The sequence below is a fragment of the Rhineura floridana genome, chromosome 2 (assembly GCF_030035675.1).
Source record: "Rhineura floridana isolate rRhiFlo1 chromosome 2, rRhiFlo1.hap2, whole genome shotgun sequence".
Classification (NCBI taxonomy): domain Eukaryota; kingdom Metazoa; phylum Chordata; class Lepidosauria; order Squamata; family Rhineuridae; genus Rhineura; species Rhineura floridana.
Genome location: NC_084481.1, coordinates 139,523,525 through 139,540,617, shown reverse-complemented (window position 1 = coordinate 139,540,617; position 17,093 = coordinate 139,523,525). Strand labels below are relative to the sequence as shown.

The window sequence follows — 17,093 nt, the reverse complement described above, 5'->3', positions numbered from 1 at the left end:
AAATAGGGGAGTTATCATCAAATGTCCCAGAAGCCGTGAAGGGAGATAAGGACTAGGGGGAAAATGTACTGTCTCTCTTTGTGTAAGAAGATTATGCTTCAACCCTTGTACTGTAAGGGCTGTTTCTCTATACCTTTCAACTAGCATGATCTGTGCATGAAAGTCCTTGTCACTTCAACGTCAGATCTCTCACAAAAGCATGAAAAGAGAAAAAAGAATCTTATTTTTCCTAGTCTTTTCCCCTGAATTTGAATGCACATTCCATTGTATCCTTTCTTTGGGTTGTTTCTGAATCCAGGGCTGTTTGTGTGTGGCTTTGTGATGACTGCTGTGTGCAATGTTGTAGTGTTCCTCTTGTGGCTACCTAGGTTTATTTCACACATGTTTGAGAACAGAATAGTTTGCCTTTGGGAAAGCAAGAAAGAAAGCTTCATACAGTTCTGTGTTTTAGTGGTCAGCGATGATGGGAGCTAAATTAGTTGTGTGCAAAGTTGTCAGCTTTAAGCTTTGAAAGCATGTGCATGCACCTGCATTAGGCTTATGTACTCTCCCTCTTCTCCCCATTGAACCTCCTTCCAATTATAGATCTATGACTTTGTTGAGAAGAAAGCACTAACTCAGTTTCTTTCCAGCCCTAAAGGTGCCATTGGAGTAACAAAGGTTTCTAAGCAGATGAGAATTATATCGTCAATGTTGCAATAGGTTTTAGCCTATTGGTTTTATGGTTTACTTCAAGCACGCCAAGTACTGTATTCAGCAAGTTGGGGGGGGGGGAAACAAGCTATTGCATATTTTAATTCCTGAAAACAGTGGTGTAAATAATTTGCTACTATACATTAAGGGCATTGGCCACTGGAAACATGTGCACAAGCCATTGTGAGAAGAACATGACTTACACAAGCACTGTATGATAACATAATGCAGGAAAAAATCTAGGTAGATTGTGCCAAAGTGAGCTACTGTTATTTTTTTTAAAGCCCTAGAATGAAAAGCTCCACACAACATTAGGTTTAAAAAGTTCAGCAACATTCCATTGAAAACATTGTTTTTCACTGTTAGTTTCACTGCATATATTTGATCAAATGATCTCTTCAAAATTAAGGGCGCATTCCTACTTACTTCTGAGCAGAGACGCTTCAGATTATACTGCTTAGCTACATTCTAGAGCCTTGCATGGCAACTCAGTACTCTGGACCTTTGAGAGGGAATATATATATTGTTGTTGTTGTTATGTACCTTCAGGTTGATTACAACTTATGGCAACCCTATGAATCAGTGACCTCCAATAGCATCTGTCATGAACTACCCTGTTCAGATCTTGTAAGTTCAGGTCTGTGGTTTCCTTTATGGAATCAATCCACCTCCAAAAAAGGTCTTCCTCTTTTTCTATTCCCTTCTGTTTTTCCCAGCATTATTGTCTCTACTAGTGAATCATGTCTTCTCATTATGTGTCCAAAGTATGATAAACTCAGTTTCATCATTTTAGCTTCTAGTGACAGTTCTGGTTTAATTTGTTCTAACATCCAATTATTTGTCTTTTTTGCGGTCCATGGTACACGCAAAGCTCTCCTCCAACACCACATTTCAAATTAGTTGATTTTTCTGTTATCTGCTTTTTTCGCTGTCCAACTTTCACACCCATACATAGAGATCGGGAATGCCATGGTCTGAATGATCCTGACTTTAGTGTTCAGTGATAGAGGACCTTTTCTAGTTCTCTCATAGCTGCCCTCCCCAGTCCTAGCCTTCTTCTGATTTCTTGACTATTGTCTCCATTTTGGTTAATGATTGTGCCGAGGTATTGATCATCCTTGACAAGTTCAATGTCCTCATTGTCAACTTTAAAATTACATAAATCTTCTGTTGTCATTACTTTAGTCTTTTTGACGTTCAGCTGTAGTCCTGCTTTTGTGCTTTCCTCTTTAGCTTTCATCAGCATTAGTTTCAAATCATTACTGGTTTCTGCTAAGAGTATGGTATCATCTGCATATCTGAAAATATTGATATTTCTCCCTCCAATTTTCACACCTGCTTCATCTTGGTCCAGTCCCGCTTTCCATATGATATGTTCTGTGTATAGATTAAACAGATAGGGTGATAAAATACACCCCTGTCTCACACCCTTTCCGATGGGGAACCAATCGGTTTCTCCATATTCTGTCCTTACAGTAGCCTCTTGTCCGGAGTATAGGTTGCGCATCAGGACAATCAGATGCAGTGGCACCCCCATTTATTTTAAAGTATTCCACAGTTTTTCATGATCTATACAGTCAAAGACTTTGCTGTAATCTGTAAAGCATGGGGTGATTTTCTTCTGAAATTCCATTATCTAATATATGTTTGCAATATGATCTCTGGCACCTCTCCAGCTTGGACTTCTGGCATTTCTTATTCCATATATGGTAAGAGCCTTTGTTGTAGAATCTTGAGCATTACTTTACTTGCATGGGATATTAAGGCAATAGTTCAATAATTACTGCATTCCCTGGGATCCCCTTTCTTTGGAATCGGGATGTATATTGAACGTTTCCAGTCTGTGGGCCATTGTTAGTTTTCCATATTTCTTGACACATTTTTGTCAAAATTTGGACAGATTCAGTCTCAGTAGCTTGTAGCAACTCTATTGGTATGCCATCTGTTCCTGGTGATTTGTTTCTTCCAAGTATTTTAAGAGCAGTTTTCACCTCACATTCTAAAATTTCTGGTTCTTCATCATATGGTTCCTCCGTGAATGAATCTGTCATCCTGGCATCTCTTTTATAGAGTTCTTCAGTGTATTGCTTCCATCTTCCTTTCATTTCATCTCAGTCAGTCAGTGTGTTCCCCTGTTGATTATTCAACATCCCTACTCTTGGTTTAAATTTATTTATTTATTATCATTATTTTTACCCCGTCCTTTTTCCAAAACTGGAACTCACGGCGGCTTCCAGATACAAGCACACATATAATTCAAAACATACAAAAGTCTAGATTAAAATCAAATTAAACAATTTACAGTATTAAAACCATTCATACATACAGTTAAAATAATTCAAACTCAGTTTAAAATAATACAGTTAGGCAACAGCAATGCAGCACCCTTCAAGACCTGTCCTTAACAGCTTTCAGTTCCAAAGGCTTGTTGAAATAAAAAAGTATTTGCTTGCCGACGGAAGGACTGCAAGGAGGGGGCCATTCTTGCTTCCCTAGGAAGGGAGTTCCAAAGCCTCGGGGCAGCCACCAAGAAGGCCCTATCTCGCGTCCCCACTAGTCGTGCTTGTGAGGACGTAGGTATTGAGAGAAGGGCCTCTCCTGAGGATCTCAGGGCCCGGGCAGGCTCATATAGGGAGATACGGTCTGACAGATAGCCTGGACCTAAGCCATATAGGGTCATCACCAGCACTTTGAATTGTATCCGGAAACAGAGTGGCAACCAGTGGAGCTTTTGTAACAGGGGAGTCGTATGGTCCCTGTAACCAGCCCCAGTTAACATTCTGGCTGCAGCACGTTGCACCAACTGAAGTTTCCGAACAGTCTTCAGAGGCAGCCCCACGTAGAGCGCGTTACAGTAATCTAAACGGGATGTAACTAAGGCATGTGTCACTGTGGCCTTTCATTTCTCTAATCTTTCCCTTTCATTTCTCTAATCTTTTGGAATAGGGCTCTTGTTCTTCCCTTTTTGTTGTCCTCTTCTACTTCTATACCATAACTATCACAATAGTTCTCTTTGTCCCTATGTACTAGTCGCTGTATTGTTGCATTTAGGGTTCTGACCGTGTTTCTATCCTCTTTTGCTTTCCTTCTCTCTTTAACCATTTGAAGAGTTTCTTCAGTCATCTATTGAGGTCTTTCTCTCTTTTTAACTAGAGGTACTGTCTTCTTGCATTCTTCCCTGATGATGTCTCTGACTTCACTCCATAATTCTTCTGGTTTTCTCTCTTGCTCTCTCTATATATACACACCCAGTAAATTGCTACCTAAAGGACTGCCACTGTAGATTGCCTATGCTCCTAAAGCCTTGCTGCCTTAAGGCCCATGCTTGTATTTCATGTACATACATGTCAGTAGACTTGTACAAGGATTTGATCCTTTGAATCATAGTCTATGGCTTTAATCCAGCAGATAGTTATGCCTAGCTGAAATCAGTGGGTGAAATCCAACATTGCACACGCTGATTTCCCCTTCCTCTCCTTCTTCCTGCAGCACCCTCACCTTTCCATATCTGCTCCAGAGAGTCCCCCAGCCAAATCTCAAACAGATTTGGTGAGTACAAGGGGTCTGTAGGGGGGAGAATGAGAAGGGGAAGTCTTCTTGCACAAGCACAAGTCTGCTCCATTAGTGATAGACTCACTTAGATCTCACCGGTTTAAGACACTGTTCTCAGAGTTTATGGGATTCCACTAAGAAAAGGTGTTTCCCAACTTAAGGCATCAAACATTTTCAAAAGGAGTTGAAAGAACTGCAGCAACACTCAGTTTGGTTGGTGTTATGCTTTTATAAAAATAGGCACACTATAGAGGTTCACTATTGGTGGTAACACCAATCCTATGACCTTGACCTTTCAAGGATACTAAAATCAGCTAGGTAGCGGGCTATAAACATCACTTGGAATTGGCTTGGTACCTGAATCCATTGGGATATCTTATAGAATAATTTTTTATTTGCAGTTAACCAAGTGGCCAGATTGAAATATTTCTGGTGTCTAGTCATTCTGAATAACATTTTAGTCAGTTTATAATATTAAAGCAATTCTTCAGTGGTGTGGAAGCGCCAATACACAAGAGCATGAAAGGGGTTACCAACTCACCACAGTGGAGTGAACAGCTCCATGCACAATTTTTTTTGCATAAGCAGAGCTGCTGTCGTTATTGAAGTGATTGAGAATGCTCTTATGTTGAAGCTCCATATGAGCACAGACCGAGATCTTCACTGTGTCAGTTGTCTTTTATGTGAGTTACATGCCTCCAATTTGACATGAATTTGATTCTGTGTTCTTTGGGAAAACAGGTTTGCTTCTTTCTTTCACTTTTTTACCTTGAAAACAGGCTGCCAGGTCGTACTAGAGTTCCAGCTGCAGGCAGCGAAGCAAAAACTCGTGGTTCCATTAATGCCAACAACCGGCGCAGCCAGAGCTTTAACAACTATGACAAATCCAAACCTACAAGCCCACCATCCATTCTGTCAAATAGCAATGAGAAAGGTATGTGAATTTAAATATTTATTCTATTCTCAAAAGTAGAATATCTATCTAGCTTTTTAAAATTTATTTAAAGAAGGTGTTGCAAATATAGGTCATGACCCATCAAAATTTGAGCATTTTAAAACATGTGCATCTCTCTGTCCTATTGAAATAGCTTTAAATAACTTTGACTGGACTGTGCCCATAGACTCTCTCATACTACAGTTACTAGTCTAATGAATCTCCAAAGAAATTATATGGAGTTTATTTCTTTTTTTGTGTAAATATTTGTACATATTCCTGTATGTAGCAGAGTTCAGATTATCTTCTACTCTTATTTGTTTTCTGCTTAGAAGGTTTCATAGATTTTCAAATGTAAGGAAATGGCACTAAATATACTACACAAACTTTCTGAAGTGAATTTGGACTATTTGACTGGTATTTTTATATTTGTTATATGTGGTGGGAGGGAACAGCTGGGCCTCCACAATGCTTGGAGGTCCAGGAAAGAGTGCTTTCAATAACTAGGAAATCTTGGCCCACAAGGTTGGACAAAGTCAATTGATAGGTTTGGCTGTATATTCAGAGTTTGATCACTGTATCCGAGATTGGCAAGGAATTTCTCCCCAGTTGTCCTCCCTTCCCCACTTGAAGCTTTTCATCTGTTTTGTGGGCACTCTGGAACAGTACACTGTGTTTGCTTCTGCTTTCTGTTTGAGATCCATTAAAGCACTTCTCCACTCCAAATAATGTTTTCTAAGAACCTCCCACCACTAATGCAGATTTCCAAAGAAATCTTTGCAGGGGTAAAACATGTTTGGGAACGGAATGCAGCTTCAGGATATATTGGAGTAGAAATGTGCTGGCTGGGAAAAGGGTTAAGCATACCCTCAGCCCCCATCCCCATTGCTTCATATTGCCCCTTCTCTATAAGAAAAGAGAATAATTGAGTTAAAGGAAGAAGGTCACTTTTCACTTTTTAGAATGTTCTCTATAGGTTATATGAGAGCCAGTGTGCCGTAGTGGTTAGAGTGTTGGACTACGACCCGGGAGACCAGGGTTTGAATCCCCACACAGCTCTCTGTAACAGTTCATTAATGTGTAAATGGCAGTGTAAGAGTGAATAAACTTAATTTAGGGTATATTTCAAATCAACAGCTTAAATAGTTGTGTTCAGGTCCTGCTTGTATGCTTCTCATAGGCATCTGGTTGGCACTGTGAGAACAGGATGGTGGACTACACCCGCCATGGACCTAATACAACAGGCTCTCCTTATGAATTCTTGTGGTGTTTTCAAATATATACTTTAGGAGGCTTAGGAATCTGTTATTGCTTCATTAAGGATATGTGTCATCTGCATGGGGACAGGCATGGAATTGTTATATTAGTTGCTAAAGCTCTAGCAAGAGCCAGTGTAATGTAGTGGTTAGAGTGTTGGACTACAACCTGGAAGACCAGAGTTCGAATCCCCACACAGCCATGAAGCTCACTGGGTGACCTTGGGCCGGTCACTGCCTCTCAGCCTCAGAAGAAGGCAATGGTAAAACCACCTCTGAACACCGCTTACCATGAAAACACTATTCATAGGGTCGCTGTAAGTCAGGATCGACTTGAAGGCAGTCCATTTCCATTTCCATTTTATAAATAATATTCAAGTGGCTGTTCTACTGACTCTCTGAACCTGTTTTGTGCCATTGTTCTCCTTTGCGGCTTGAGGAAAAGATAAATTGAATGCGTATAGCATTTACTATTTAAAACCAGCTGGCAGCTGTAGCCATGAAATGTATATTCTTGGTTCAACATAACTGAAGTAAATCCTCATATTGTTTGGTAACCTTCCTCATCAGCATATACGTACACACAAATCATGTCAATGAATCCTATTGCCCTGGCATCCCTGTGATTTTGCTTTGTTGTTTAGGGGGCACTAGTTTCAGGGAACTGGGATAATAAATGTCATCTTTTTTTATTAGTAGGAATAAAAAAGATAACTGGTGGAGACATCCTCAGAGTTGTTGTATGATATGATAAATAAGCCTGTTGCCTCCCATCCTCTTCTCTTCCCCCACTTTCTACAGTAAGGGTAAAAGTTGCCAAATGTACATGATTTAAATTTAATTTCAAGGATCATTGGATACAGGCTTGATAGCTGAAGATGTGCTGTAGCTTTACAAATGTTGCAGAGAAATGAGGCATCTCATCATGAATGCCAAATACAGTGTTTTCCGAAGAGATGCGCTGTGCATTTATTTGGTGTTTTTCTGAAGATGGACCTTTTACCTGAGTTAAAGAACTTGATATGATATTCAGGACATGAGTTGGTATCTTACAGTACCACACCAACTCTCAATCTGGGGGATTAGGAACAGGCAGGGGTATCCCTTTGTCCCCTGCCACACCTGGTGAAAGCCAGGCAGTCTGGAGCTGGTACAGCAGCAAAGAAAAAATAACCTGCCTCTACAACTACTACCTTCTGGCTGGCTGGTATAAGCAGCAGGGCTTCAGATGCAGCAGCGAATCTGTCATGCCATTCCACCCCATTACTGCTGCCCAGGGTTTTGGATTGTTGTGCCTGAATCTGGTTTACAATATTGTTTTAGAAGTATATAAAAGTCTAGGTGTGTATGTGGTGGTTTTATTTGCGGCATTGACAGGCTGCCCAATAACAAAATGCTCTAAGGTCCACTTACACTATAAAGGCAGAGAAGCTTAAAAAAACCATTAAAAGTAATGTAGCATTTTAAAAAACCTCCAAATTAAGATAAAAAAACAAAGACTTGAGAATAAAACATAAGAGCTAAAGCGGATTTAAAGCTTACAGCAAGAGTTAAAAGTTATGTAAAAACTTGTCCATTCCATAGGAGTTGAGCAATATCTGGAAGATCACCGTTTCCCTATCCTTTTTTGCTAATAGTCAATACTGTGTATGTAGCATGAGTTATTTTACTTATTTTTGAGACACATCTGTAGCTTTCACATATTTGAGTATCATAAGTAATTTTTACCATATGGTGTATTCTCTGTCCATACACCATTACATTTTCCAAATGTGAATTAGAACTTGCATTTCCAAGCAATTTCAAGGAATGAGACTGTGTGCGTACAGGATCAGCAAAAGCTTGTTAGTCATTATACTTGATGAAGTCCTTCAATATTTGTACACTCAGAAATGCAGGGAAGTATGTGATGATTAGGTACTATCCAGTTGTGTTTGTTACCTTTTGCCATTGTTTGGGTGACAGTTACACTTTCCTTTTAAAAATAGTTGAATGTTAAGCACAGAAACAATAAAGAAACAGTGCATGTCGGCAGTTTTTTTGCCCACAGAAATAAAAGGTAAGAAGTTGATAGAATCAGTATGAGTTCAACACTTACTGTCATTTATGTCATGACTGAATCTGTCCATTTTAGAGGCTGGAGGCCTTAGCACATTGTCAATGAAGTTAACATATGCAATAAAAGGAGACCATACTTCAGAAAACATATCCTCTTGTACTTCACATGTAGCCAGCCTACAACTCCAAGTTAGGTTCTCTGCCAAAACCACTCGCCACACCTTGTCATGCCATCTTTGCATAGAGAAGTCCTCCCCTGTTTGCTAGGTGGGCTGCCACAAACAACTGTACAACACCAATGTGGTGTAGTGGCTAGATCTGGGAGACCAGGGTTCAAATCCCCACTTGGCCTTGAAGCTCACTGTCTCTCAGCCTAACCTACATTATTGGGTTGCTATGAGGATAAAATTTGGAGAAGAGAGAACCATGTTCGTACACTACCTTGTGCTCCTTGGAGAAAAGGTGGAATATAAATGTAATTTTTAAAAAAACATTTTCTATTATAAATGTAAGAATCCTGATAAAGTGTAACGGTTACAAATATAGCTATGTGTGACAAGCAGCCATAGTCTCCAAGTCTTTATATTTTCCCCACAATAATATCAGCATAAGAAAGTTCCTATATATCCAGCATCGTAAGAGTTCAAACAACCCCCAAACAGAGGTGCAAATGACCTAAAACTGTGAATAAATTAAAAAGACTGTACTGTAGCTGAAGCCATATTCATATACTTAAGAACATTTGTTTTAAAATAAAAATACCAGTGGCAATCCATACATGGGGAAACAGAAGCTTTCATAACACATCTCCAGCATTTATCAAAAATTGAAATCCACCTAGAAGAAAAGCTTCACTTGTGCTCTGTACATTGCTTCTTAACTTCTTGTATCAAGCACAAACCTCTGTGAACAGAAATCCAAAACAAAAATTCTGTACACAGCAAATAATGTCATAGCGCTTTGTTTAAAGTGTTCTATTCATTTTCACTATACTTAAATGATTTTTTAAATTAGCAATCAGCAGTCTCGGCACTGCATTTTGATGTGAATTATTGCACTTCTTGGGCTGGTTGTGGCATTTTTCATGGTCAAGCAACTGAACATAGCTTTAATTGTAACTTGGGGTTACAAAGAAAGTGATGAAGCATTCAAGCTTGTGATTTCTGATGTCACCCACTTGCCTCTGTATAATTAAAACCTTGTAATCCACATCTAAATTGTCACTGTCAGTTACCCATTGTTTATCTAAATGTAACCCCTATCTGTTTTTTCTTTTACAAGACAGCCTGTGAATAAACTGCAGCATATGAAACATATGCCCCCTGGACAAGGTCATTGCTGAACTCTTCTTAATTGCTTGAGACATTTCTGTGCAGTCTAAACAAACACGCACTATGTATGCCTTTCCATTCATCGTTCTGTGCTTGTCCCTTGGGGTACATATATCTCTGACTCACTTTGCATTTCATGTCCCTATTGGTATTTCTCATTATACATAATGTTAAATAAACATGCAGTTGTTCTAATCCATGTTCAGTGTTCAGAGGTATAGTCCTGTGAAACATTGATGTTTCTTTAAAGTTTGAATGGCATGAAAGACCTACCTCTTTAGTATGAAGATTAAAACTTAATCAAAGGAGTACAAGCCATATCAGCAAGCTTCAGTTTTGAAACCAGTGTTACAAGCTTGTTCTGACTGGTTGATGCACTTCCTTAACTGCATTGTTTGGTAGTCTTGGTTGTGCCCCAACCTTTGCATTGACATAAAACTATGCTGTGAATCTGTTTTAACAACCCCATGTAATAGTCTGTAACAAAGGAACATTATTTGTTTTAAATTCTCTTTGTTGTAAAATACTGACTTGAAAATAATCCTGCAGGTGGCAGTAGAAATCTAAATGAAATCATTTTTATTTCAACGAGAGTTAATTGTCAGTGCAATGTATGGTATATCTGATAAAAACTGAGGTGACAATTCACATTTCAAGCAGAATTTATAAAATTTGCAATTTCCAAAACAATATGAGAACCGAAACACAGCCATTCTTCAAAATTTGCATTTATTCGAATTTTGGGATGTAGTTTGCCAAGTAAACAACATTTACGAAAATGTATATATTCGGGGAAAGTGTGCATAAAAATGAATACATTAGTGAAAATAACATGCAAAAAGGCATGAAATGAGAAATGGCTTGCAAAAATGTGTACCTTTGTCAAAACTACCTACAAAAATGTGTTTATTTGGAGAAATTCACACTAAAATGGTGGTGAATATTCATGAGGATTTTTTAAAAAAATCGCAGATCACTGTAAGAATGTAAAGAACTGAATTTAACATTGGAAAAACGAGAAACTGAAAGAACCAAAAAAGACAGATCTTTCCATCCTTAGGAACACAGTAGTGCCTGGTGCCCTCTAAAACTGGTGGGGGTGCTATGAGGTCACAGGGGCATGGCCATGATCTGGTTTCCTTCCCATCCTCCTGCATTGAAAGATTCTGTGGATACTTAAACATTGCAGTTCTACAAATAGAACCTAAAGAAACTGAAAAGTGCATTACTTTGGTTTAGAAGGGGTCCACAAAAGACAATAAAATTATCAATAAAACAAAACGAACATTTATATATGTATACATGCAATGGTTAGAGCATTGGACTAGCATCTCAGCTGTGAACAACACTAGAAACTCTTTTAAACAGCTCTCTCCTTCTGCCTCCCCCCCCAACAGAGAGGCCAAGGCCTATCCCCACACACATTGCCATCCTCCTCTCCCTCCTCATCCAACTGTCAGCAAAAGGCCCGCAAGTCAGCAAAAAGCCTACTCCCACCACTGCTATCCTCCTCCTCTCCCTCCCCTTCCAACAGTCAGCAAAGGGCCCATCAGGACCAAAGTATAGCCCCCTGCGCCACTCTTGTGTTTTTTTCCTTGCTCCCCATGTAGCAACATATACCCACTCACCTACTCTGCCCAGAAATTTTGCTGCACTTTCAAAGGCTGGCTGCAGAGAAAGAATTGTGCTTCCTGCTGCTTGCAAAAGTGAGGGAATAACAATGAAAACTCATTGGGGAGGTTCTTCATGACATGGAAGTTCCAATGCATTTCTGAGGGACTACTCCTGATTGATTATAGCTTATTCTATGGAAAATAAAATCAAAATAGAAGTGCTGGGGGGACCCCTGCCATCCCTAAGCCACTCCTACTAGAATTTTAACCATGGAGACAGCGGTGGGACCACAGCAATGGTTGTGATTGGCTGTGCTATCCAGAGATGATTGGCCAGAACAGAAGATGGACAGAAACAAGTCCAGTGTCTCTAAATGTGAGGTACTGTATTGAATAAGAAAAGTAAGGAAAGGAGGACTGGGCTATGGGTTTGGAGATTTAGGGTAGGCAGTTCCCCACTTGTCCTTAATGAGGGGCCTTCACTGGTGGAACACTTTCTCCCATATGAACCTACCTGTACCCAGAGCTTGGAAAAGTTACTTTTTTGAACTACAACTCCCATCAGCCCAATCCAGTGGCCATGCTGGCTGGGGCTGATGGGGGTTGTAGTTTAAAAAAGTAACTTTTCCAAACTCTGCCTGTACCTTTATGCCATCATCATAGGCCCTCCTCTGGGTGCACCCTCTGAAAGAAGTTCATTTATGGAATACTCCCCAGAGAAGGTCGCTCTGTGCCAACTTTGCCATCATTTCTCCAGTGTCTGGCATTTGAATATTGGTGTTATTTCTCTTGGGAATTTTCAGTGTATGTATTATTTCATAGTGATCATGTTACAGTTGTAGAGAGGAGTATGTTTTGAGATGTGTTCACCAGATTAGATAATGTTATTGTATTTTAACTTGGTAGTTTGTGTGTATGATTCTTGTATCTGTTATGAAATGTTTATATTCATCATCTTGAAATATCTCCATATAAGGTGATTCATAAATTTAATAAAAGTTAATCTAATTTCAAAGGAACATATCACATCCTATTGCACTAAGAATGCTTTTTTTTAGACAATAATGCTATCAATAGGTTGTATTTATTTTATTTCATTAATATTTCTTGTTTATGCATTGGAGAAGGTCCTCTGACGTTTGTACTAAGTTACAGACAATACGCGATTCATTTTTTCCCAGAAAAGTTTTTGGAATTCTTTTAAGTGTAAATAAACTTGTGTCTGATATATAGGACAGAAATGTGTAACTGTGAAGATGGATATCTCTACCAGCCTCCGTTGTACACTGTACACATTAATGTGATTTGCCAATGAGAACTCTGATATACTTTATCTTGAAAAGCCAGTGACCCTTTCTGGACAAACTGCCAGATCATCAGTAAAATTGATTTTTTGACTGTGCCAAATTCACAGTAGCATTGAATCCAAGTGTGTTAGTTGGGCAAAGGAGGCGGGGTAGAAGGGGAACTCTGAGAATTTTTCAGAAACTGAAAGGGATTAACAGCTTGCCCAATTGTCAAAGCTAAGTAGAGGTTTTTAGGTAGAGATCATTTTAGTTGTCGGCGAATGCTGCTTTCGTGCATGCAGAGGAAAGCTAGCAACAGCAGTTGCAGTCTGAAATAGTGTGGCTCAAACATCTCAACGCAGTAAGTTAAATATGTTTACTTTTCTTTATGGTAGTGGATGAATGTTTAACTACTTCATACACTGGGACATTTGTGAGCAATTTATTTTGATATTTCTGGATGTTTGCTGCTTAATGTGCTATGGTGAGTTTTTCATTTTTTAATAAAACTTTAATCATACTTGCTATTTTTAATTGGATTCTGCTGGCTTTATTCTTGCTTTTGGTATTCATTTCATGCATTTTTTTAAAGTATTGCAACCACATAAAAGTATTTTAGTATTGCAAACCAATAAAAACTCAAGCTGACAAATAATGCTGGCTATGCTGAAAACTTCTGAGTTTTCAGTAAAGAAAAAGGAGCTTAAAATTGCAGTGCAGTGTGGAGTCCATTCCTGGGTTTCTATCTAGTAAAAGAATTTGTGCAGCAGTACCAGTGCATATATCAGCACTGTATACATATTTTTACGTATTCATGTGCCAAAGAACTGTCTGGCGTGCTACATCCCAGTTGGGTGCTAAGCAAGCATCACATTATCAATGTCAGAAGTTGATATGGCCACTGCCAAAAAACCACGCAGAAGCTCCTACTCTAGAAAAGTGAATTGTTTCTAAATACAGTATAGTTAATAGTTAATAACAATGCATTAAGAAATGCTTTAGACAATATATCTTAATGTAATGCATTAAATTCTCCCCCCCCCCCATATATACCATATACATAGCACTGGGATTCTTCAATTACTTTTTAAATGGCTGTGCTGCAGAACTGCATAGAAATTATGGGTTGGATCCAGACTAAGTTGGTCATGCTTTAGTTCCATTAAACGAATAGGTTTTAAGTTAATTGTGGCTAATTTGGATCGATTTCAATAGAACTAAAGCAAGATTGGTTAAATGCAAGACTGCCTACATGCAATGGGAGATAGTCAAAATGTAATGATGCATGATTGGACCACTTGATGTTAGCGCAGAGAGAGACTGAGAGACAGAAGGGTGACTAATTACGACTTCCAGAGAGGGGATAAGGGATAGAAACACTTTCTTGGGTATTCACAGTGATCTGGAAGTATACGTTTAAGGCTGGATACCTAGATGAATTCTTGGAGGTCAGACACTCTGGCTCTTAGATAACAAGTTGGCCATGATGAGGAAACCAAAGATAGTCAAGGCTTTGTAGGCTTCTTTGAGCTCCACACAGCATGGCTCACAAGCAAGCAACCTCGGTTCCCCTAGCATTCCCATTTCAATGGAAGATAGATTAACATGTCCCCTTTACATTCTTTACTAAGAGCTCATCCAAACGGAGCGGGATAATCCGTGTTTTTCATATCCGCTTTGTCATCTGACAGTCCCCACTCACCTGTTTGTTCGCTCTTTCCCGATGTAAAAAAAACATTTTTTCACGCCCTCACACGCAGCGGGAGGACCCCCACATTCTTTTTGCTTTTTCCCAGCTCCGCTTCCGACACAACCCACTACCAGCCAATTGGTGCGCAAAATCTGATGTGTGCTCCTCCGCCCATTCACCCACAATCAGCAACACGCATGCGCTTGAACATAAGAGCGCGAAAGTTTGAATTTCCTGTGTCAGTAATGGAGTTCCTTGCCACTCGCCACTCTTGTATTTTCGATATTACACAAAAATGAATGTATGTGTTTTTGCTGAGGTTTTCTACAGTGCAGCGCTCGGCTGCAGCTCCCAGCTCGTCCCCAGGAATGCTGCCCCCGAGGGAAGCAAGCAGCACCCCCCCCGGGGGTGGCCGCTCTTGGCTTGGGCAGGGAATGCAGGCAAAGAGCTCTGTGCACTGTTGTGCAAAGCCTGAGAGATCCAGGCAATTCTGCGAGGTATTGGGGGGGTTAGAGAGAGAATGGGGCAAGCCATCGTCATGTCGACTTTGCGTGGGGTTAACGTGCTGATTTTTAAAAGGGATTTTTTTAAAACAAAAAAAAATCTCCCCTCTGAAATTGACAAGAGGGCAGGGAACAGGCTAGTCAGTTTCATGCGAGGGCGGCTCAAAGCATCCCTGCAGATGATGAGGGCACCCTAGTTACACAACTCGCTCCCCCCACCCATAAATCCATATTAAAATTGCAGAAAAGAGCCCCACGCGCTGCCGTGCAAAGCCTTGCTGAAGCGGCCAGCACAGGCTTTGCGGTGTTCCCACTGATAAAAGAAACGTGCAAACCACTTATATGCCAATAATACCTGTATTTCTGTTAGTTTGTATTTGCGATATTTCGCAAAATCGACTATGCGTTTCCACCTTTACGCATATTAACGTTTCTGGAGATACACATGGCTGGCAGTTCCACTTATTTCTCCAGAAACGCAGTGCGATGCTCTAGTAAACCACTTACAGGAATACCCCGCTATACAGACCTTCACTTAACGTACACAAATCAGCTGGGAGGCGCAATCACGATCAGCTGAGAGGCGTGGCAGCGCAGCAGCAGAGGCTTTAGCGTGTGGGGTGGAAATAGACGCGATCACGCCACCACAAATCATCTGGGAGGTGCGATCAGCTGAGAGGCGCGGCAGCGCAGCAGCACAGGCTTTAGCGCGGGGCTTTGAGCCTCTGCATGAAGGAGAGGTAAAAAAAGTTTTAAAAGGTAGTGCTTCACTCTAAGGACATTTTCGGTTTACGTACTCGCTCTAGTCCCATTGAGTACGTTAATGTGAGGTATTCCTGTGCCAATATTTCCTGTATCTGTGCAGCAGAAGTTGCAGAGCCCCCCACAACACTGGACCATTGCTCTGATTGGTTCCCTTTTCCCGTGCTTTCCCCAGACATTCGCGCACATGCGCAAAAGTGGAAATACGTGATTGGCTGGGAATGAGGGAAGGAAACGCCCAAGAACTGCCCACAGCTGTAAAGTCTGCGGTATTGCATCTGAGCGGCTGAAGGCACAGCGGATGATTCCCGATTTAAAAAAGCAAATCATATTTTTCGCGGTTATGCCAAAGTGGATTTAACCACGCGAAAATGTGCAAAAGCGCTCGAGGTCACCTGGACGACCAAAAAATAATGAGAACACAAAGCGATCATGTCATACATTATACAGTCGTCTGGATGAGCCCTAAGACTGAAGAACATTTTTTTAAAAAATGAAGAGAAGAGAACAATATGTGTGAGAGGAAATTGCAATGGGAAGCTGACTAGGGATGGAATAGTCTTGGTGAGGTCCCACAACAATTGGGAGAGACTGAACAACATGGTCTCTTGACGAAGAACTCTTATGGATTCTGTTTTCTGAGGGAAGGTGTCATCTAAAACAAAAAGTTAACTAATAAAGGAAGGTAGAATACTTGAGGTGTCTTGCCACACAATATTAAGGAAGCTGGCTGGGCTCACACCTCAGTTATTGTTCTGGCTCAAGCCCTTGCAAAATCTTAGGTATGTGGAGATGAGCAGGACCATTATCTGCAGTCCAGCTGGGAGCCCTTCTCTATTTCCATTCGATGTTCCAGTTTGATGTTCCAGTTTGAAAAACATACTTTTCCTGCAAATTTCCTCATTATTACCTTCATTTCTATCCCACTTAGCCCACCTGAGCATAAAACACAGGCTGCAGAACAACTGCAGTAAAATGAATTATATTTGGGAAGACACCCTAAGTCCCTCTTGTGGCAAGTCGTTTGGGTGCTATCCTTCAACAGCTAGTCTCAGAAAGGACGCCTAAGATGGAGTTTTGCTGGGAAGGGGGACAGATTTTGATAAACAAAAGTATCTGTAGGATGGGCTGGGCAATGTTCTGTTTTCTAAATAAGAGCCACCAGAATGAAGCAGCTGATGTAGGAATGTGCATTTTGCCTTTTTTGTTCATCTGTTTCTATTGATATTACCAGCGTTCAGATTCCTTGCACCATTATTATTTGATGTAACTTTTTAACATTGTCTTAAGAGCACAATTGGCTTGTCTGAGTCAGTCTTGACATCTGGTTTATATTGGGGCTGTGCCACAGGGCACAGTAAATCCTGAGGCCCAATCCTGTTAAGAGGACAAGATACAAGTATGCAGTAAATCAT

The 17,093-nt window shown here is 40.3% G+C and overlaps 1 protein-coding gene across 11 annotated transcripts in view; it reads left to right on the top strand.

Moving 5' to 3' along the window:
- NAV2 (neuron navigator 2) overlaps positions 1-17,093 on the top strand; it is a 444,626-nt gene that overhangs the window by 179,884 nt on the left and 247,649 nt on the right. For 9 of the 11 annotated variants that reach the window (XM_061610652.1, XM_061610648.1, XM_061610646.1 and 6 more), the window contains one exon: positions 5,025-5,179. In XM_061610652.1, the coding sequence (XP_061466636.1) occupies positions 5,025-5,179 (155 nt within the window). Of the gene's footprint in view, positions 1-4,185; positions 4,243-5,024; positions 5,180-12,954; positions 13,085-17,093 lie in introns of those variants that run through there. The other 2 variants (XM_061610655.1, XM_061610654.1) reach the window with 2 other exon arrangements.